General features: G+C 41.7%; 1 protein-coding gene across 8 annotated transcripts in view; it reads right to left on the reverse strand.

The window, feature by feature from the left end:
- LOC111836755 (rho GTPase-activating protein 23-like) overlaps positions 1-24450 on the reverse strand; it is a 122118-nt gene that overhangs the window by 94478 nt on the left and 3190 nt on the right. For 2 of the 8 annotated variants that reach the window (XM_072712740.1, XM_072712742.1), the window contains exon 1: positions 86-462. The exons of the other annotated variants lie outside the window; for them this stretch is intronic. In XM_072712740.1, the coding sequence (XP_072568841.1) occupies positions 86-139 (54 nt within the window). In that variant the 5' untranslated portion in view covers positions 140-462. Of the gene's footprint in view, positions 1-85; positions 463-24450 lie in introns of those variants that run through there. 8 annotated transcript variants of the gene reach the window in all.

The following is a 24450-nucleotide window of genomic DNA, read 5'->3' on the forward strand; positions in this document are numbered from 1 at the left end:
GGAAAGTACCGTAGATACCGCTACACAGCGCCTACGCTTCGGAGACCGGGGAACGCAGAGTGCGCTCCTCCAGCCGGAGACTTACTTTAGTCCCGGGGTAGGGTGGGATTCCGACAAGGCAAAAGGCAACTCCATTCATTGGACAGCTGGGTTGTTTTCACGGGAGAACAGTAAGGCGTGCTCTTGCAACGCAACACAAAGTAAAACAAAGTTAACCAAAAATATAAGAAGTTGATGGTAGTCCTGGTGCGATGTTCCGTAGCCTTCACTTCTCCAGCTTCCTCCCTCGTGGCCCCCCTCTTTTCCGCTAATGTGTGCCCCCTCCTCCGCGCAAAAAGCTGCAGTTTAAAGCCTTCCCCGCTGCCAGCTATGCTAGAAAAAAGACAGGAAATCTCTGTGCGCCAGCCCCGGTGCCAGTGACTGATCCCTATCTCGCGTCCAGGTTTATGGGCCGTGCCTTGCAGGAGCCGTCCGGCCTGCTTAATTCCCCAAAGGCAACACGGAGTATCTATGTATATGGCCTCTTTGACGAATCACAACCTACATAAAAAGTAAAATGCGTTTAGGAGCAAGAGGGCATTTCCTCACCCTCTAAGATGACCAGCTAGGTAGTGTCTGAATTTTTTTTAAAGATTTTTTATCCCTGATCATATCAATGAGTGGAGTGTCATAGAGGGTTTAAATTGTTCAAGTGAGTTCAGGGGCAAAATAATATTTTTTTTTATAATAGGCCTATCTTACAGTAGGAAATTGAGCAAAGAAATGTGTGGTTTGCTTGGATTGGTGTTTTTTCCCATAATATTTAGTGCATCTGGAATTCTACACACAATACCCCATAATAACAAAATGAAGTTACCTTGATTTTTTTGCAAATTTATTAAAAATAAAAACAAATAACATAAGTTACATAAGTATTCACAGCCTTTGCTCAATACTTTGTTGAAGCACCTTTCACAGCAATTATAGCCTCAAGTCTTTTTGAGTATGATCCTACAAGCTTGGCACACCTATTTTTGGGCAGTTTCTCCCATCCTTCTTTGCAGAACCTCTCAAGCTGTATCAGGTTGGATGTGGAGTGTCAGTGCACAAGCATTTTCAGATCTCTCCAGAGATGTTCAAACGGGTTCAGGTCTGGGCTACTCAAGGACATTCACAGAGCTGTCCCGAAGCCACTCCTTGGCTTTGTGCTTACGGTAGTTGTCCTGTTGGAAGGTGAACTTTCGGCCCAGTCCAAGGTCTGGAGCTGGTTATCTTCAAGGATGTACATTGCTGCATTCATCTTTCCCTCAACCCTGACAAGTCTCCCAGTTCCTGCTGCCGAAAAACATCTCCACAGCATGATGCTGCCACCACCATGTTTCACTGTAGGGATGGTATTGGCCAGGTGATGAGCAGTGCCTGCTTTTCTCCAGACATGACACTTGCCATTCAGGGCAAAGAGTTCAATCTTTGTTTCATCAGACCAGAGAGTTTTGTTTCTCATGGTCTGAGAGTCCTTCAGGTGCCTTTTGGCAAACTCCAGGTGGGCTGTCATGTGCCTTTTACTGGGGAGTGGCTTCCGTCTGGCCACTCTACCATTCTGGCCTGATTGGTAGAGTGCTGCAGAAATGGTTGTCCTCCTGGAAGGTTCTCCTCTCTCCACAGAGCAACGCTGGAGCTCTGTCAGAGTGACCATCGGGGTCTTGGTAACCTCCCTGGCTAAGGCCCTTCTACCCCGATCACTCAGATTGGACTTCATGGCTTGGTTTGTGCTCTGACAGGCACATTCAACTATGGGACCTTCTATAGACAGGTGTGTACCTTTCCAAAACGTATCCAATTATCTGAATTTACCACAGGTCGACTCCAATCAAGTTATAGAAACATCTGAAGGATGATCGGTGGAAACAGGATGCACCTGAGCTCAATTTTGCGTGTTATGGCAAAGGCTGTGAATTCTTATGTACGTGTGATTTTTTTTGCTCTTTATTTTTAATAAATTAGCAAAAATTTCAAGCAAACCTTTTTCATTATAGGGTATTGTGTGTAGAATTTTGAGGTAAAAAATGAATTTAATCCATTTTGGAATAAGGCTGTAAGATAAAATGTTGAAAAACTGAAGCGCTATGATGTCGTGTCATGTCATACTCTGGCACCAGGGTGTGTGCTGTGGTTTCTGTGATAGACTTCATATTCACATAGGAAATGAGCTTCTCATCTTAAACAGATGACTTTGATAACTGTTAGTATATTCCGGTAAATGCACATTATTTGGATTCATAATTTATTTATCATTTATCACTCTCCCTGTTCTTAAATGATAACTGCAGAAGTGAAAGTGTGTTAAAGTATAATTGAGTTCAACTTCTCTTTTACTTCACTTAGCCCTAAATGAACATAACACAAGCTTTCACTTTCTTTTAATACAATGAACGCTTCAGGTTTCAAGTGCCATTTGATGCACAAAAAGTCTAATACACTTTATATGGACTAGTATTTCATGACAGCAACAATAAATACATAGATAAATAAAGTTAAGTAGAGGGCGTTTGAATGATCTGACGTTGGGAATAAAGGAAGATAATGTAAAAACAAAAGCAACTGATGGGGGCTTCAAGGGCTGGGCTTTCTTTATAGACAACCTGAGACAAGCCTGTCTATAGGAGGCCTAGTGGGTGAGGAACCAAGGAGAAAAGATCAGGTCTGTCAGCCAGCTGTGCTACACAAGGAGTGTGGGTTACGCAGTAGTGAGGCACAAAGAGCACATTGCCATGTGGCTGCAATTAGTGGCTACTCTAAAGCGGCATGCGATGCAGTTTGAGCAACCCACTCAAAGTTGGCCCATGAGTGCTCACTCAAAGACACTGTCTCATACTCTGCCTGTCACATACAGCCAAGTGACCAATATAGCCGGAACAGTTTAGAGTTTTGTCTAATTTGTTCATTACATTGGCCACATTGGTCAAGTTCAGACTAACCTCTGAAAGAGGTTTCCAAAATAATTATGTCAGGGAAACAGTAAATTGATCCAGTGTTTGAGTAGCCATGCCGAATGAAAACCAAAGCATCACCCAGACTGCAGGCCTGGGACTCACAATCTTTTTCTGGTCTGGAAAAGAAGGTCTGAAATTAAAATGTACAGCATTCAGTTCTCAGGGGAGTGACCAAACCCACAGCAGACTGTCCTAGCAGTTGCTAGCCCACCCACCTCCACATGTTGTGAACAGATCCACCTTTCCCCTATAACACCTCATTCTCCTGTACACCGTGCCCTTACATTGTGGCAGTATGTGGAGAGATAGTGGCAGGGCAGTGTGGACAGGAAGTGATGTCAGCTCAAGTCATGTCTAAGATGCCTCTGACCATGGCCCCAGTGAATTTGATATCCTTAACACCCCCCCCCCATATCAAATATCATATCAGAATATCATATTGTTTTTGTTTATAATATAGAAAAGCAATCGATTTAATGGTGCAGTTGATGGAGGGGGTATCAGTTGTAGATTCTGTCTGATGTAATGTTAACTTGGTCCTGCAATTAATACTTTTAGCAAATAATTCTGTGTTTTAAAAATGTAATGTTTACATGCTTTTCTTATCACTTCTTCACTTGGGCAGGCCAATCATGTTGGTTCATCCTTGAGTTATCTTCCTGCAAGACTTAATAAAGTCACAGTCATTCAAAACAAAGGGAACTAAAGGAAACCTATAAAAAAAACTAAATAAAGATAAGGCAAAACACACATCAGCATCCATTCTGGTCAATGCCTACTGCAGACACAGTGACAACGTAGTCCAAAACATGGAGAGGTTCACCGTGGCAGCGCTGGAAAGCCAGCATCAGACTTCCCTGTTCTGCTCGGCTTTGGGAGGAGGTCTGTATGAGGTCAGGGAGGCTTAGTAGGGCTGTGGTGAGGGAGGTGGAGATCTGAGGAGAGCAACCTCTGCGTGGGAGAGATGTGTAACAAGCCCTAATCAGATGTGGCCTTGTCCGCTGGCAGCCTAAATTCCAAAGGAGTCTTTAAATAACCAGACAAAAATGGTCTGGAAGACTGGAAGCAGTGCTTGTTATTTCAAAAACATGCTCAGAGTCTGGGAAGCAAACAGCTAACCCAGTCTATACAGCCTTCAGTCCAAGTTGTCTGTGCTAGCGTGAAGAAAGTGGGGCTATCACTTGTGCCACTGAGCTTGAAGGAAAATGTGGCCCACAGAGCGAAACACGGCTTGATACCCTAGGAAGGCCAGCACCCACCCCCAGGGGGCTTCACTGAGCACGCTCATTCAGTCACTTATTGTGCAGTGCATAAGCAATAGGGTGATTACACACCTCTCTTTACATGCATCTTCACCACGCAAGGACCCAAATGCTGTAATATATATGTAATATAGTCCAATATCTGTACCCACATTTCAGTTCAGTTTATCTTCTGTTTATCTTTCTTCTCCATTTCTGTCTGTTTCTCTTTCCTCCACAGTCCTCTTATTTCAGGTACTTTTTGGGCATAATTGCCTGTGCCAGCCAACCCCTGTGTTTTTCCAGCTGTAGCTCACTAATTCCTATCACAGCATTTCTCCAGACATCTCCCCTTTTTACTCCTTTCTGTAATGGTGCCTCCGGTCTCCGGCCGGGTGGGGCTGCATGTGTGTCACTACCGGATAGAGCCCCCTCCCTAGAGCCATGAGCAGTTGCTACCTCTTTTTTCCCAGGCCTTATCCTTAAGATATCACTGCTGGCTCTTCCTCTACATCAGACTCACAGCCAGAGAAAGCTCCATTAGAATGGGACTGACCCTCGCACACACGCACATGGAAGCACATCCACCACGCCCCTACTGCAGAACATAGAAAGTGCCCAGCATGTTACTGGAAACATCAGCAGAGGGCAGTAACCCGCACAGCAGGTGATAGGTGGCAGTTTTGGAACCTATGACACACGATCAAGGATCATACATGACAGCAAGGAACTTTCCCTTCTAGGTGCCTGAGAAGGGCCCTCAAGCCAATCAGCTTCCACTACAGCGAACAGCTCTGATCCTTCTTCTGCTTCCCCTGCTGAAGGAATGCCTGAGGATAGGTGGCAACTCATGAGTCTCACAGATTTTTCTCTTTGTTGCTATCTCATGGCTGTGAGACATAAATCTGACAGTAGCAGTAATGACCTGCTTATCTGAATACACATCTAAAATACACTCACCTAAAGGATTATTAGGAACACCATACTAATACGGTGTTTGACCCCCTTTCGCCTTCAGAACTGCCTTAATTGTACGTGGCATTGATTCAACAAGGTGCTGAAAGCATTCTTTTGAAATGTTGGCCCATATTGATAGGATAGCATCTTGCAGTTGATGGAGATTTGTGGGATGCACATCCAGGGCACGAAGCTCCCGTTCCACCACATCCCAAAGATGCTCTATTGGGTTGAGATCTGGTGACTGTGGGGGCCATTGTAGTACAGTGAACTCATTGTCATGTTCAAGAAACCAATTTGAAATGATTCGAGCTTTGTGACATGGTGCATTACCCTGCTGGAAGTAGCCATCAGAGGATGGGTACATGGTGGTCATAAAGGGATGGACATGGTCAGAAACAATGCTCAGGTAGGCCGTGGCATTTAAACGATGCCCAATTGGCACTAAGGGGTCTAAGGTGTGCCAAGAAAACATCCCCCACACCATTACACCACCACCAGCAGCCTGCACAGTGGTAACAAGGCATGATGGATCCATGTTCTCATTCTGTTTATGCCAAATTCTGACTCTACCATTTGAATGTCTCAACAGAAATCGAGACTCATCAGACCAGGCAACATTTTTCCAGTCTTCAACTGTCCAATTTTGGTGAGCTCGTGCAAATTGTAGCCTCTTTTTCCTATTTGTAGTGGAGATGAGTGGTACCCGGTGGGGTCTTCTGCTGTTGTAGCCCATCCGCCTCAAGGTTGTGCGTGTTGTGGCTTCACAAATGCTTTGCTGCATACCTCGGTTGTAACGAGTGGTTATTTCAGTCAAAGTTGCTCTTCTATCAGCTTGAATCAGTCGGCCCATTCTCCTCTGACCTCTAGCATCAACAAGGCATTTTCGTCCACAGGACTGCCGCATACTGGATGTTTTTCCCTTTGCACACCATTCTTTGTAAACCCTAGAAATGGTTGTGCGTGAAAATCCCAGTAACTAAGCAGATTGTGAAATACTCAGACCGGCCCATCTGGCACCAACAACCATGCCACGCTCAAAATTGCTTAAATCACCTTTCTTTCCCATTCTGACATTCAGTTTGGAGTTCAGGAGATTGTCTTGACCAGGACCACACCCCTAAATGCATTGAAGCAACTGCCATGTGATTGGTTGATTAGATAATTGCATTAATGAGAAATTGAACAGGTGTTCCTAATAATCCTTTAGGTGAGTGTATATGCCACCCTCTTTAGCCCCCCTACATTCATTTACGATTTACAAATGCAGTTAAATGCAGTTAAACAAAGCAAAAGATATGAATGAGTAATTTTTGATGGCTCACAATTTTCATTGAAATGTACCAGTTTTCTGTCACCCAACTCCCACTTTTCACTGCAGTTAAGTGGAAACGTACAGTATGTCTGAGTGATACATTTCTCGTAATCTCACCTCATTTTATCTCCACCTTCTCCCGTAAGGGGATAATGCTAACATCAATTTCACCTTGTTTGGACTCTGCCCCCTCCAGTAAGTGCATAATGGTAACATAAATCTCAGCTGTCGTCATTTCTGATTTCATTCATGCTGTGGTGCTTTCCGTCCAAGCAGGACTTCCTGTGGTCAAAGAAGGGAAGTGGCACTGTTGAGCAGACCCCTTTCTCTCTCATCTGTCAAGTACTCTGCCTTTTGTTCTGGGATGGAGGGAGTGACTAACTTTAATTCAGCTCAGTTCAACTGTTATTGTTTCCCTCCACGTAGTACCTGAAAGGCAAATTTTCAGATGTTGGGCAGAAATATTTGAATAGACATCCCAGGCTTATTAATTGTGGATTTGTATTAAGCTAATTACTGACAGCCATGGATAATAAAATAAATATTGGTGGAGATAAAATTTTCCGTATTGTTTACACTAATATGCATTTTTATTACTCCTGTTTTACTTTGATGGAGTCAGTTATCTATGATAGCTTTTATACATTTATGAGGGGACAAGGGACCAACTAAGACAGAGGCACAGAGGCAGCAGAAAAAAAGGCCTGGGAAAGTGAAAAGGCTAGGGAATGGCTGGGTGGGAGATCTCTGAGGACAAGTGCATGTCACAGCAACAGATTGGGTGATCAGCCAGACTCCCAGCCCTAGAGAGACTGACCAATCAGAGGCGAGCCCTACTCACCTGGACTGACCTCTGCCCTCAACCAGCCACTGCCCCTCTCCTCATTATCGAATGACTATGGTTCACTAACACATCCCTGTCAGTCACTCAGTCACTTTGTATGTGTTACCAAAATCTTTAAATATCAACTAATAATCACATGGCTCTGATGTCCCAAAATTGGTAGTCACTGCAATGATACTGGACCACCCTTGGAACTAGTTATTAAAAAGAGAAATGTGATTAGAAAGAATGCTGTCAGAACGACAGCAATGTATTCCCAAGTCCTGTCACCCACTCCAACTTGGACTTTCTTAGTACATTGTATGGATGAAATTTAAAAAAGCTGTCCCTGGCCCCTCCAGATCTCTCTAGGTATAACTAAGCAACTACCGTATGATTTTCTTCTGAGATCAAATATTACTGCTACATAGATTGTATACAGACAAGCTCCAGTTAGCTAAAAATCTGCTCCACAGGTGAAAACTAAACATTACCAAACCAAACACAAAGTTCTTATATTAGCAAACCTGTCAAATACTTTTTTTACTTATCACTCTAATGGGATCAAGTGTCTGAAACCTTTTTTGGTATCACTATGCAGTACTGCTTCAATTTTGGTGTGATCAGTCTCAGAATTTCACCACTTTTAATTTCTCACCTATGTCTGAAAAATTTGAAATAGATCAAAAAAATACTTTTAGAGCTACTGTGTTCACAATACCAAGAGTCTTTTACAGCTGCTGTTTTCTTCCTTTGATGCCACATATTGCTGCTGTTTCATTTTTGGGGCAATTTATCTGAAAGTGAAATCAGATCTTCATCCATGTAATGTTTCTGTAAAGCAAAAATAAGATCCATCAAATACTTTTTAACTTATCACATTCTCAAGTCAAATGATATCTGCTGACATGAAACAGTGTTGCTTCAATTCTGAGTTTTCTAAACATTTGATTACTTCCAGTTTTTCCCCTACACGATGTGTCAACAAAGTTGGGAAAAGATCCTTCAAATACTTTTTCAGTTATTTTAAGAAGATCAAATATTAAAACTGTCCTTTTCTTTGCTATGCTGCTTCAAATTTCCAGTTCGTCATCAACAGAAAGTATCCGCCAAGTTCAAAAGACCATTCAAATACTTTTTGAGTTATTACATTAAGAACATAAGAACTATATAAAAGAGAGGAGGCCATTCGGCCCATCGAGCTTGCTTGGGGAGAACTTAACTAATAGCTCTGATTTAAAGGAACCCAAAGATTCAGCTTGCAATATGTTATCAGGAAGACTATTCCATACTCTGACTACACGCTGTGTAAAGAAGTGCTTCTTTAAATCCATTTTGAAATGTTCTCCCGCTAATTTCCACAATAACAGGATAGACTTTCTGAAACAGGTGTAAGATGTTACTAAATACAAACAAACAACAGAGACTGGGACAACAAGGAACAGGTGAGGGTAATAAACAATCATAATGGACTCAAGAATCAAATGCTAGGAGGAACAGGGCATGATTACAAAACTACATAAAAGCAGGGAAAACTAACAAAGACACAAAAACAAGAACCAATGCATAAATAACAGGAATGCAACATAACTAAAAATAAGAAAACAAAATTCAAAATGTCCAACTAAGTTGAGATTGGCTTTTGGTCAGCCTCAAACCCACAATGGTAGGGAAGCACATATCTCAGCTGTGCACTTCGCTCATTCAATCATATTATGGTCCAGGGAGCAGGGGAACATGCCAGCAAGGGAAGAGAACTAAACTTAGGGTATTTTCACACTTGGTCCGTTTCATCCTTTAAAGTGAACTCAGATCGATTAGTCAGCATTTTTGTGTATATGTGAACACGCCAAACGAACTCAGACCCCTTTGAAAAGAACCGAACTGTGACCACATCGGGAGATAGTGTCAGTCCAGTTCGCTTTTAGTCCACATAGTACAACACAGTTCGTTTAATTAGTGCATTATGAACATAAAACGGTCATGGCTTGCTTCAACAATTTTTACCCTTTAGCTTTGCGATAGGCAGATCACGTGGTACAGTCCCGGGAAAAAAGCAAAAATAATGGCTTAAATAAAAGTGTGGGACACAGAATAGTTTCGTTAGAGGAGGAGACTACGGCGCTTCTTGACATTCGGAACGAAGAAAACATAAAACGTTAACTATCTACAACACACAGGAATGCAAAGGTGTTCCTGCAGTTTGCAGTTGAAAAGAAGGCTAGAGGATTCCAAAGGACCGCACTGCAGTGCCGTGTCAAAGTAATAAAAAATGCGTCAAAAGTACTTTGTTATATGCGACAAAATTCGAAGAAGCAGAGAATCGGCAGAAATTATAGGCACATGTCCCTTTTACGACCAGCTAGACAGTATTCTCTGTGGAAGTACCTGTGCCAACCCAAAAAATTTAATTGAATGTGGGAGTGTTGATGTGAAAACTACCCAGAATCCAAAGCAGTAAAGGTCTGAGAGCTCCATAAGAACTTGAAGTACAGTATGAACAGAAAAAGGACTGAGGCCCCATCTGAGCTGAAGTAAACCAGAAAGAGAACTGAGTCCCCTTTCAAATGAACTCGCATTGTGAACACAAAAAGAACTGAGTTCCCCTTCTGTTGGTCCACTTTTGGGACCACTTCTAGAGGTCTGAGTTTGGTTCTTTTAAAGAGGACTACAGTATATGTGAAAAATGAAGTACAGGGAAAACTATGGGATGGCCAGCGACACCTGCTGGCCAAACTGGGAGATTAAGGACAGGGACAGGACGATACAGGGACTGATCCTGACACAGTTAAGTAATAAACATATACAGTAAGCCCTCGTGTGTTCGTGATTCGCGAATTCACAGATCTGCGAAAATTTCATTGGAACCAAACTTATATGCATCCACGATTTTTTTCGTTTATGTTTATGTTTAATTTTCGTAGTAATTTATAATGTGTTCATGCTTTTAAGTGTAAAATTGGTAAGAAAAATTTAGTTAATGAAGATTCTACTGTGTTTTGGGGGAAAGTTCAAGACATACAATATAAATCAGTTTAAAAAATCCCTTAAAAAACATGGCTTTCTTATGGAAATATTCCTTTTTATGTACATACTGTACTGTACCTTTACAAGTTTATTCCTTTTGGAAGTGTCTTAACCTGCTCGTCCGATCCTCCTGTGTGCTCCCTCATCTACCTCGTGTGGAATCCCCATGTAATCAGCTGTTTTGAGTTGCTGTCATTAGTCTTGTGTATTTAAGTCTGCTTTTAAGTATGTTTCCCGAGTCCGGTCATTAACGTCATTTTAAGTTTGCTGCTTGTTCCGTTGTCCTGCTAATTGTCTTTACCTTTTGATTAAACCCCGTGTTCCCCGAACCCTTGAATCCTTATTCTGATTCCCCGGTCCGTGCCCCGGCAATACGTGACAGGAACGCTAATGGTTACATAAATATTAGAAAATAGTTCATTTACTATTTTATTTACTAATTTGTTTCCTTCTTCTCCATGGAGTGCACAGCGGGACACCATCTGTCGTCATATGAACGTTAGGAAGATTTGTCTAAACATCTAATCCTCATAATCCTGTTGAAGTGGCAGCATAATAGTCTTCACTACCACCAGCAGGACACTAGATGGAAACATAACGACTCTTCAAACTAGTTTGCCTCATGCTCCCCAACTTGAACATCTATCTGGTGTATATGAAACTAAATGTTGTGTTACGTAAATAGTAACCGGTAGGTGGTGCCAAGCTTTTGAGGAGTTAAGTACCAAGTGGAGTTCCCTGGATGCAATAAAAAAGAACCTCTAGAGTTAGTGGAACCTGAAGACAATGTGTCAGCGTGACTCTGGGTATGCATGTGAAATTGTTTGCATGTAGACATTAGGGAATAACATAACATAAATTGGCGACAAGTTGTGGAGTCCTGAACCTGTGCATGATTTGCTGGTGTGCGTCAGTTTGGACAAAAAGGCACATCCATGCAGCGAAGTGGCTAGCTAATGTGCTAGTGTAGGCTGTTTGGGGAGCCACTTTTCTGCGATGAGTCTAGCATTACAGTGCAAGCCCCCCAAAGACTGGCTGGTGTAATTGGGCATATGATGCTGGTGAGCAATGGACAACGTATATTGAACGTTTTGAACATTATATTCTGGCTAATGACATTATAGCCACGAAGAAAGTGCCCATGCTGTTTAGTGTGATGGGACCTAAAACGTATGAGCTACTCCGCAGTTTAATAGCTCCTACGAAACCTGGGGAGATGGAATATAGCCATATTGTGGAAGTTTTGCAAGCTCATTTAGTCCCTAACCGCTGGTGATAGCGAAGATATTCCAGTTCCACAAGCTTAATCAGGGGGAAGGGGAAACAGTAGCACAGTATTTTGCGATGCTGAAAAGACTTTTGGAACATTGTGAGTATGGTGCATATTTGGAAGATGCACTACGGGACAGATATGTTTGTGGACTTAAGTGTGAGACTCTTCAGAAGTGCCTTTGCAAACACGCGTACACAGACTGTTAAACTGTAGGTACGGATTTGCTAAACTATGTACAGGGATTCCTGAATCGTGGGGACGGATATGTACTGTAAAACCATGCCCACAGATCACAAATTTATTTCTCACCTGAACCAAGGCAGGCTCCATACGTAGCAAAACGCTACATCAAAAATATCACAGGTCGTCATCGAATTACGACCTATGGGACTTAGGACTGGCCGACTTAAACAGGTGTTACGGAAAATTCAGAATACCTCATACGGAAAATTTAATTCCCCCATGTTCCCCCTGTGGCGCGCTGATTTGATATCATGACATCACCCGCAATGCCATATTTAGACGGTTTCTCAGTTGTTTTAATATCTTTCTACGAAAGGTAAACAAGCCATGTATGCGGAAACATTACATTTCTTTTCCATGTTTCTGTGTTTTTAAAGAAAATTTAAATTATTTAAGTGGGAACCAAATCCTTGATTTCAGGAAATAATGTTTACTCCTCACATTTGGGTCAAGAAGTAAGAGGGATGGATGAAAATAATTCAGATACATTATTACATGTGCATAAAGCAATATAATCAGATCTGGGGTGCAGAGTTGCTGCATGTCTGTTTCAGAAGGGGGAACCAAATATCCTGGATTTCAGGAAATAATGTTTCCCCTGACACCTGGGCCAAGAAATATGTGACATGCTTGAAAATAATCCAGAAACATAATTACGTGTATAAAATAGCATTATTGGTATTCAGTTCAAGAGTTGCTGCTTACCTGCTTTAAGGGGGGGGATAAATATCCTGGATTTCATGGCTACATGAGCCTAAAGTAGTGTTATTAGTATTGAGGTCCAGAGTTGCTGTGTGTCTGTTTTATTCTAGTCTTAAGGTAGTAATGTTGCTCCTTCATATCTATGCACAAACATATGATTAATGGCTGAAAAAGTCATTCAGATACATTTTTGCATGTAAAGAGATTTGTATCACCAATTTAAAGTGGTGCTGTCATGACCTGCTCATACGATCCTTCCGTGTGCCACGCCCCCCTCGTTACCTCATGTGAATTCCTGATTGTTCTCAGCTGTTCTGAATTTCCGTCCCTTAGTCTTGTGTATTTAAGTCCACGTCAGAGTTTGTATCCCCAGATCCGTAATTAACGTGTGTACCCCGTGTTGCCTGTCTGACCTAAAGAAACCCCGTCCTTTGGATCTCTGCCTGTTCGACTTGTCATTCTCCCCGTTCTGATTGCTTGCCGAAATGTGGACATAACAGGTGCCCTGCAGTTTCTGTATATGTGTGTTAGCCGGGCCCGGCTTCACGGGGAGGCCAGGATGGGCCTGGCCCACCTACTCACAAGGCTGGGCCACCCAGCCAAAAGGGGGAAGAAATACAGAAAAATGTGTTCTTTTCCCGAGGATATATTTCTAAGTTTAATTTTTTGCAAAAATGTATCTTTGATTTGTGAATAAATGTAACAAAAATATTAATATTCTCGGACTCTGTACATACAATCACCATTCATACGAACGGAGACGATCACCCAATCAGTGTTAACTTTGATATTTCTATGTGACGTTGGAGTCTAACGTACACATTTCGGCGGTCACCCAGTTAACTATGTGCATTTCTGTAAGTGTATCTACAAAGAGACTTTGCTGTCTGTACATAAACTGAACATAATATCAACAACCATTTTCCTTCTAATTTGTCATTTTAATTGTTCGTATCAGTTTTCGATCTTTTATTTAGCTAAACATTTAGACATTTTGATAGGTTGCTAGCTAACTATATTGGTTAGCTGAACACACTATAGTTAGCGAGCTAGTCACAGGAGTTTAGCCTAAATTTACGAGCTAGAAATGTATAGATTTCTGGTACTGAAAAAAGCTACCACAGATAGTGTGACACCCTTTAATGTTCAGCTTAGTGGATCGGACTCTCACTCTAGTTCGGTTGATGTTTCTTGCAGTGATGATGTTGCTGGTCCGTCTCGCAGTGATGGCGATGTTGCCGATTATTTGAACAGACAACAGTTCTAAAAACTTATCCGCGGCAAGAAATCGGTGGTGGAGAGAGATGTTTCTCTGCTACGTGGCATAAGTCTAGACCCTGGCTTGAATATTCCTTCAAAAAAGATGCTTGCTTTTGCTTTCCCTGTCGGGTATTTAGTAGTCCCGCATGTCATGACATGCAGTTCAGTGCTATTCTGTGTATAATATAGCTTAAAAGTAGCCAATAAAGTAGGCAAGTTAGGCAGCATTTTGTGCAGAAGTTTTATTTTCTGTCTGAAATATATCCTGTTTTAGTAGAAATGTTGTATACTAATGTATGATGGAGGAAGATCCACACACACGTACATACATGCATGCACACAGACACCTAAGCTACATACACAGGTGCACACACACAGACCCATGCACGCATACAAACATACTCACATGCTCACATAACTACACTCATATGCATCTGCACACATGCACACACTGGCTAAGATGTCAGATAACTTTAGGGTGTACATGCTTGGAAATTAGGAGCCCCATAGAATGCTTCGCTGTCATAGGACTTCTGTCTGAAACATCCTTTTTCTATATGTAATTGCCTCACCAAAAATCTTCCTGGCCCACCCTGTTACTGAGAGCTGAAGCAAGGCCTGGTGTTAGCATAGGAAATCATGCCTCACAATGTTTCAATAGAACGGGATTACGTTTCAATGGGTACAAAGACATCGCTGTCAGCATTCAAAATTAGAATAAACATCAATCGTCACGCGTACTATACATGATGTCCCAGAACAATACTACCGTTTTCTGTATTTTACCAGGAAACACAACAATTTAAAGTTTCAGCTATCTTTAATGAATAAACAAATAGACAAGCAATGTTCTTGCATAAATGTTTTGTCTACCTCAGCACATTAAAGACATTGAGAGACATTAAAATGACATTGAAACCATCTAACTACAAAGTAACTGGTGACGTCATTATTTCAAATCAGCACGTGACTGGGAGAACAGGAAGGACCTGACTTTTCCATAAAACCTGCAACGCGAGCATCCCCGCATTTATTATTATCGTGCTCAGGCTACTGTCCCCAGGGCTCACAGTACAGTATAGATTTCGTATCCGTTTCTATAACAATAATGAACTAAGAATAAACACTTAACAATATAACTCAAAGATGATATGATTTTATTATACAGTATACTATTCAATTATAATTTTTGCATCGGTTCTTGAACATATTATATCTGTTTTTTTTGTACGCATTTATGTGTATAAAACCTAACCCTAACCCTAACCCTTCTAATTTTCACACTGCAATTGTGAAGTACTCTTGGTTTACACCAAATAAAGGCACTTTTTTGAACCCTTATTGTGATTTGACATTACCTGTATCCTACAGCACAAATATTAAGTACAGTGGTACCTCAGAACTCGAATTTAATCCGTTCAGAACTCCGGATCAAATCCTAAAAAGTTTGAGTTGTTTCCATAAGAAATAATGGAAAACCAATGAATTGGTTCCCGGCCCCAAAAAATTACACCTCAATATATATATTTTTTTGGCATTTAAACACAAAATTAACCATATAAAACAAGAAGAGCATATACTGTACTAAACACATCTAAGCACATTTATCAAAACAGTAATTTGTAAAGTAAGAAAATAAATGTATCCAAACAATGTGTCCTGCCCCGATCGTCCACTCCTTCCGTGTGCCACGCCCCCTCGTTAACCTCATGTATAATCCCTGTGTGATCAGCTGTTTCTGGCTGTTGTCATTAGCCCTCTGTATTTCGTCCGCGTTTCAGTTTGTTTCCCCATCTGCGTTTTGCCGGCCTTACCCGTAATTAAACCCGTTATTACCCGACGTCTGCGCCTTTGTCTCCATTCCATCCCCGCTCGGCACGACAATATTATTATAATTAAATGTATTAATGGTTATTATTAATATTAAAATAATGAATAAGAAACCTTTATTTAAATGTATTTTATTATATAATAATAATTACTGTTACTGTCTATCATTTTCTAAATGTATTTTTACTGTCTAAATATATGTAGTCAGCTAGTGTAAACATGCACGACGTTTAAGGTCTGAGGAGTTTCCTGACCATGGACCCAAAATGTCAATGTTTTGTTCCCCGAACCACTTAGTTAACACTTTTGCCTTATGGCACGGTGCTCCATCATGCTGGAAAAGGCATTGTTTGTTACCAAACTCTTCTTGGATGGTTGGGAGAAGTTGCTCTCAGAGGATGTTTTGGTACCATTCTTTATTCATGGCTGTGTTCTAAGGCAAAATTTTGAGTGACCCCTCTCCCTTGGCTGAGATGCAACCCTGCACATGAATGGTCTGAGGATGCTTTACTGTTGGAATGACACAGGACTGATGGTAGTTCTCACCTTTTCTTTTCCAAACAATCTTTTTTCCAGATGCCCCAAACAATCAAAAGGAGGATGCATCAGAGAAAATGACTTTACCCCAGTCCACAACAATCCTATCCCTGTACTGTACCTTTTGCAGAATATCAGTCTGTCCCTGATGTTTTTTCTTGAAGAGAAGTGCTGCCCTTCTTGACAGCAGGCCATCCTCCAAAAGTCTTCGCCTCACTGTGCGTGCAGATGAACACCTGCCTGCTGCCATTCCTGAGCAAGCTCTGCACTGGTGGTGCCCTGATCCCACAGCTGAATCAACTTTAGGAGATGATCCTGGCGCTTTCTGGACTTTCTTGGGCGCCATGGTTCCTTCTTCACAATTATCAACCTCTCTCCTTGAAGTTCTTGATGATCTGATAGTGAAAATGGACTTTTTGTGTTTAGGTTCATTTTCATGGCAAAGCAGGACTTTGCAATTAATTGTAATTCATCTGATCACTATTCATAATATTCTGGAGTATATGCAAATTGCCATCATAAAAACTGAGACAGCAGACTCAATGAAAATCTAAATTTGTGTTATTCTCAAAACTTTTGGCCACGGCTGTAGAATACTGAATACTGAACACATACTTATCAGGAGGAGGATTTGTACAGGACAGATTGGTTCACTGAAGGGTTATGTTCTCACTCTCTCTATCCTGCTCTCTTTCAGCTGTTTAGTTTCGGCTTGCGGTCAGTAGCGACGACGTCTATTTTGCGCTCAAAAAGATTCTATGCTTGTGTGATATATTGTCCGTGTCTGAGTTCCCAGAGCTATAAGTTTTCCCTTTATTTCGATTTCGGTGCCTTATTTCTATTGATCGCGCAACAATGCGTCACAGCGCTCAGCGGTCAAAGTTCAACAAAGTATTTTACTAATTAGTTTCCCTATTCGCAGTATTGGAGAAGCTACGCTTAAATGGTAGCCTTTCAAACTACAAGCTACTTATGGTTAAAAGTAGCTAAGCTACAGCCAAGCTACTATTTTAATATAGTAGCTAGCTACACTACAAGCTACAGAGAAAAAGTAGCCCACTACATCATAGCTATTTTATCATCATACTATATCATCATACTATAGTCTGGTAATACAGTGGTACCTCAGATCTCGAACTCATTAGAACTTGAATTTCTTAAAAGTCGAACCAACCAGTTCGAAAAAATAATTACCTAGAACTCGATCTGAATCTCAGAAGTCAAACTGTGAACACTGACCTAAGAGAACTTGTACCCGCGGGGAAATGAGTCACGCGGCAAGTCTCTCAGCTGAAACATTGGGTAACACTTCAGTCTAAGCCTCGCATGCGCTGTGATAGCCTACGGTGGCCGATAAGGGCAAATCAAATTAACTTTTCAGAAAACAAAATTACAAAAGTCAAGACAAATTAACAAAGGCAAGCAAAAACGAACACACTTACAAGTGCCCAAACAAATTTACAAGCGCAGAAACAAATGTACAAGTTCCAAAATAAATATACATGCGACGAAACAAATTTACGAGATGAGAAACACTTTTACCAGTCCTCAAAACAAGTTTACAAGTGGAGAATCATACGGAAAGGGTAGGTACGCGCTGCACAGGAAGGGCCTAATTATTGCTTGCCTTTTGTGTCAATCAAGCGGTTTCGCGAGGGGAAAGTTGATTTTATTGCCAATAAAATCCCTTTAACAATAAACTAAGCCACATTTTCCCAACCTAAGTGGTGCAGTCCTACCATAATTAAATTGCAAAAGTATACAGTAATTTTGGTGGCGCTACAATTGATAGGAGCAAAGTTATTGCATTTAATTTAATAATAAAATCAAAGTGATTTTGGTGGTAGTACAGTTGATAGGAGCAAAGTTATTGAATGTTATTCCTAATATAAATTCTTTAGAAATAGACGTAGGTACATTTCACCAAACTAAGGGGTGTAGTATGACCATGATAACATTCCAAAAGCCTTATAGTGATTTTGGTGGCTCTTCACTCTTTGGAAGCGAAAGTATTGACATTATCCGTTGTCGATTTGCACTTTGTAGACGGTCCCTAAGCTCTCCTCAGACAGCGGACTGCTCATAGGGAGCAATGTTATCCGTATTTCTGTAAATACATATTGTTTGGACGAAAATCCGGTTGTAGCTCATTGTCTACCTTACCACTGTTAAATAGACCCGTATATTGTATTGTAAGAACGTTTTGTTTAAGATTTATTGAGCCGCGAAGTTCGAATCTGCCAATATCGTTCCAACTTTACCGAACTATTGCAGTTGATCATTTAGCCGATGTACAGAATCTCTGGTTTAAGCTACTTCCAGGATTGGCGGGTAGGTGCCTCTCTACTGTATCTGAACGTCACCTGCCACGGGACCTGCCACTACCGGCAGGCACTGTTCTCGAACGGCTCCAGTCACTGTTTAGCGCCACTAGCGACAGTACAATCATTGCTTTCTCAAATATTATCTTAAAGAGATGTACAGTCAGCAACAATAATATAATTCGTAGTCATACAAAGATTAAACAAGTCCTCAATTTATTTCCGTATTCCAGTTTATCGTAGCCGTGCACAGCATCTCGGGTTTACTTCCACGAGCGGCGGTGGCTGTCTCTGTACCCCGGCAGGCACTGTATTCGAACGGGACCTGCCACTGTTAAGCGCCACTAGCGACGGACAGAAGTGGCAGCTGCCACTAAGAACTGCCAGCTGCCAAGCTCCTTATGCTACGTTCACACCGCGAGCGTCAAAGACACCAGCCGTCGCTCCCGCCGCCCTGAACGCGACGCTAGCCAACGCCGGAGACGCTCTCTGACGTCATATAGTGGGCGGGGACAAGGCCGCTCAGAATGCCAGGCTCTGAGAACTTTTTAAAGGGGTCGCAAAACAAACAAACGTGTAGCTTATATCTTTGCACCGACTCCTGATAGGACATAATTTGTCAAATAAATATTGTTGTGAGCCAGTTATTTGCATTCCCACTTAAAATCAAGCGTTCTGGAGGGAAAATGTTACCTATAAATAGTGTAGCGCTTCTTTTCAAATTTACCTTGGATCACAATGGATGATCGCCAAGTAGTTACTTGTGCTTTATGTTTCTTTAGTTAACATAAATAGTACTTAAAATGTTTCACGACAGTTCTACTAAAACACATAATTATGTTTTGACAAACACTAATGCTATAAATAGGTTTAACATTACCGACAATTTGCACTGTTTTCTATGCTATGGCGCCAAAATTACTACTGATCTCCTTCCTTTTTCACAAAAAAATATATTATGCACTTCACCATCTCACCTGGAACACCGATTGTTTCGGACACTCTGGTCCATGCCTCATTTTTTTTTATTTATGTCCCTGTATGCAAACAGAGACACATCATATATAACTGGGTACCCGGCCACAGCAATAATAAGTCTCTCCTCCATTGTGCCTAGGAACGGTTGGGTCGGAACAAAAGTTTACACGCTTATGTTCTGCGGCGCTCTCTTTAGCGGAGCATCTCTACATTCCCATTGGTTGCCGCCCAACCGCGTCACAGCTCATTACCATAAAGTTGACTGGATTCAACTTCTGTCTGACGCTCCCGCCGCCCAGATCGCGACGCGCCGCGCCGCTCCTCGACGCCTCCCGACGCTCCCTCCCATAGAGAATGAATGACTTCCGGTCGCTTTGACGCTCTCGCCGCTCGCAGTGTGAACGTAGCATTAGTGGCAGCTGCCGCTACCTGCCTTGGCGGGTTCCTGTGACGTCACTTCCTCCTGCCTGCTGCAGTTTCAAGACTAATGGTCTTTTTCTCTCGGAACTCGGAAATTCCGAGTTGAGTGACATCACGTCTGACAATCTCCCGTTTGAGCTACCCACATCTCGGAACAAACATAGCTGCCTCCATGAACACGTTGCTGTATGTTGTTGCTTTATATTTTAGCAGATTTGGAGTTTTCCAAATGGAGAAAATGGAGAAATTGAGATTTTTCCGAGAGACAAACAAGAAACACAAACCAGTCAAACCACATTAAAAGCTTTATAAAATATTTTAGTACATTCATAGCGATATTCTTTTTTCGATCGGTAAACAAACTACAAACAAACCAAGTCGCCATGTTGAAATTACGTCACAGGGGCAACTCGGGCAACAAAATCTGGTCCGACTTCAACGTCATAAAAGGGGTGTGTTTCCGAAGGGAAGTGACGTTTTTCGTGACGTTTTCATCCGAGTTCTGACTTGGAGAGAGATAATCGAACGCACCATGAGGCCCAATCTCAAACTATACACTCGACACTCCGCCTTCATTTCGAGTCACACTCCCGCCGAGTCACCCTCACAACACGCCCTATACACTTAAACTGAAGGAAATTGTCACAAGAAAGATTCGAGACAGACTTGCCCTCGCAGCGCCTTTTTACAGTCTTCTTTACCGGAAAGAGGAAATGCATTACGTAGTGATTTGACGAAATGGATCCATCAAGAAGCTGTATTGTATTTTCTTTAATGACATATCAGTTATTTAAAAAAAGCACAGTTTATCTAATGCGAGAAGACGACGGCTACGTCGTCTTATTGCACTGAGCAATTTTAAGTATGTACATGTGTCATATTGACGATTGTACAATTTCTACCATAGCTAACTTAGTTTACACGCATAAAACATTACGCATTACTTCTGTACCAAATACCAGATCCAGATATGTAGAGGAAAAAACAGGCAAATATGAAACATAAATTGTTATTGCTGGTGTGATGTTGATCGAGTTTGCGTACGAATGTTTCTTCGCGTGGTTTCTAGTTTGAAAAGTACACAAAATCTCTCGTAATCGGATCACGATAAAATCTATCTGTACTGACCAGCTATAAATAACTGCTTTCCTAATTTTTTTTCTGCAGCGATGAATTATAACATGTAACATAGACTTTCTATGTGTATTTCACTGTGCTGTTAAAATCCAATTATTAAATTATCGCGCTGTTCTGTTTCCTGTGCGCTAGGAATTATGGGATATGGAAGTGGTAGTGAAATCGCGCGAGCCACCATCGTTGCCGACTCACTAAAGGAGGGCATAATCGACCACTCCCCCTTAGCCCTTGCTGCTTTGAGACACACTTCACCATGGCGACGGGTCTCGGGAACGCGCAAACGAAGGCGGAGTGGTGAGGCGGAGTGTGTAGGGACCGGTTTGGGATTGGGCCTGAAGTTGCCCCCTCAGCAACTTTCCCCTCGCGAAACCGCTTGATTGACACAAAAGGCAAGCAATAATTAGGCCCTTCCTGTGCAGCGCGTACCTACCCTTTCCGTATGATTCTCCACTTGTAAACTTGTTTTGAGGACTGGTAAAAGTGTTTCTCATCTCGTAAATTTGTTTCGTCGCATGTATATTTATTTTGGAACTTGTACATTTGTTTCCGCGCTTGTAAATTTGTTTGGGCACTTGTAAGTGTGTTCGTTTTTGCTTGCCTTTGTTAATTTGTCTTGACTTTTGTAATTTTGTTTTCTGAAAAGTTAATTTGATTTGCCCTTATCGGCCACCGTAGGCTATCACAGCGCATGTGAGGCTTAGACTGAAGTGTTACCCAATGTTTCAGCTGAGAGACTTGCCGCGTGACTCATTTCCCCGCGGGTACAAGTTCTCTTAGGTCAGTGTTCACAGTTTGACTTCTGAGATTCAGATCGAGTTCTAGGTAATTATTTTTTCGAACTGGTTGGTTCGACTTTTAAGAAATTCAAGTTCTAATGAGTTCGAGATCTGAGGTACCACTGTATTACCAGACGAAATAGCTATGATGTAGTGGGCTACTTTTTCTCTGTAGCTTGTAGTGTAGCTAGCTACTATATTAAAATAGTAGCTTGGCTGTAGCTTAGCTACTTTTAACCATAAGTAGCTTGTAGTTTGAAAGGCTACCATTTAAGCGTAGCTTCTCCAATACTGCGAATAGGGAAACTAATTAGTAAAATACTTTGTTGAACTTTGACCGCTAGGCGCTGTGACGCATTGTTGCGCGATCAATAGAAATAAGGCACCGAAATCGAAATAAAGGGAAAACTTATAGCTCTGGGAACTCAGACACGGACAATATATCACACAAGCATAGAATCTTTTTGAGCGCAAAATAGACGTCGTCGCTACTGACCGCAAGCCGAAACTAAACAGCTGAAAGAGAGCAGGATAGAGAGAGTGAGAACATAACCCTTCAGTGAACCAATCTGTCCTGTACAAATCCTCCTCCTGATAAGTATGTGTTCAGTATTCAGTATTCTACAGCCGTGGCCAAAAGTTTTGAGAATAACACAAATTTAGATTTTCATTGAGTCTGCTGTCTCAGTTTTTATGATGGCAATTTGCATATACTCCAGAATATTATGAATAGTGATCAGATGAATTACAATTAATTGCAAAGTCCTGCTTTGCCATGAAAATGAACCTAAACACAAAAAGTCCATTTCCACTATCAGATCATCAAGAACTTCAAGGAGAGAGGTTGATAATTGTGAAGAAGGAACCATGGCGCCCAAGAAAGTCCAGAAAGCGCCAGGATCATCTCCTAAAGTTGATTCAGCTGTGGGATCAGGGCACCACCAGTGCAGAGCTTGCTCAGGAATGGCAGCAGGCAGGTGTTCATCTGCACGCACAGTGAGGCGAAGACTTTTGGAGGATGGCCTGGTGTCAAGAAGGGCAGCACTTCTCTTCAAGAAAAAACATCAGGGACAGACTGATATTCTGCATCTACCATCAGTCCTGTGTCATTCCAACAGTAAAGCATCCTCAGACCATTCATGTGCAGGGTTGCATCTCAGCCAAGGGAGAGGGGTCACTCAAAATTTTGCCTTAGAACACAGCCATGAATAAAGAATGGTACCAAAACATCCTCCGAGAGCAACTTCTCCCAACCATCCAAGAAGAGTTTGGTAACAAACAATGCCTTTTCCAGCATGATGGAGCACCGTGCCATAAGGCAAAAGTGTTAACTAAGTGGTTCGGGGAACAAAACATTGACATTTTGGGTCCATGGTCAGGAAACTCCTCAGACCTTAATCCCATTGAGAACTTGTGGCCAATCCTCAAGAGGCGGGTGGACAAATAAAAACCCATATATTCTGACAAACTCCAAGCATTGATTATACAAGAATGGGCTGGCATCAGTCAGTATTTGGCCCAGAAATTGATTGACAGCATGTCAGAGTGAATTGAAGAGCACTTGAAAAAGAAGGGCTAACACTGCAAATACTTACTCTTTGCAAAATTTAATTAAAGTCTGTGACACATATGAAATGCTTGTAATTATACTTCAGTTTACCATAGAAACATCTGAAAAAAACCCAATCAACACTGAAGCAGCAAACTTTGTGAACTTGTGTCATTCTCATAACTTTTGGCCACGACTGTACTTTTGCTGATGGAGGTTTGATTCCAAAACAGTGAAGACTCAACAATTTGGTTTCAGCCATTATACTCTAGAATCTGAGAAAAACAACCTCAAGAAGTAATACAAGAGAGCAAAAATGTGAACTGTCTCGCAGGGAACTAGGAGGGCCATCTGGGGTCCCCAAGGAGCAGGTTGAAAAACACTGGTCTAAATGGAAGCTGACACTTGCTTTGCCCCTCAGCTTTGCTCCAGGCTGAAGGAGATAATCACTTCTCTTGTTGTTTGCACACAGAATCAGGAAAAAAATACATGGCTACCAGTTTGTGTAATTGTGCCTATAAGCAAACTGATATAGTTTTCGGACATTACCGAAGTACTCAACACAAATGTGAAGTGCAAACCATCAAGATTACTTGGCCCACCAAGAAATACCATACCAAGCACCACAGAATAGCTCTGCGATGACTTTGAAGTTTTTACTGTTGTGCACCACCCCCTGCCACTGTGCCAGTTTCCTCCTGTACTCCAAAGACATGCAGTTAGGCTAACAGATATCTCTGCCTGGCACGTTATCCAAGAAACTCTAACCAATATGAGAAGTTTGAAGATGGATAGAAAATAGTTGTCAGGTGTGGCATGCACTCATTCATTCACAACACAAGACATTGTGATATTGAGCCCTTGCTAAGTAGATAATAACGAATTCTCAACATCAGAGAGTAAAAGTGTACTTTTTGATCACGTGAGATAACGGATAACAGATTTAAGTAGTTTCAGGAATCAGAGTGTGCAGCCACCTCCTTCTCTCCTTCCTTTCGGTGGCCAGTCTTATGTCACCCGATTAACAGTGTCACCATGGCAGAGCAGTGATGGTGAAGCTGATCTTCACAATGCCCTTAAGATAATAAT

The sequence above is a fragment of the Paramormyrops kingsleyae genome, chromosome 5, assembly GCF_048594095.1.
Source record: "Paramormyrops kingsleyae isolate MSU_618 chromosome 5, PKINGS_0.4, whole genome shotgun sequence".
In the NCBI taxonomy this organism is placed as follows: domain Eukaryota; kingdom Metazoa; phylum Chordata; class Actinopteri; order Osteoglossiformes; family Mormyridae; genus Paramormyrops; species Paramormyrops kingsleyae.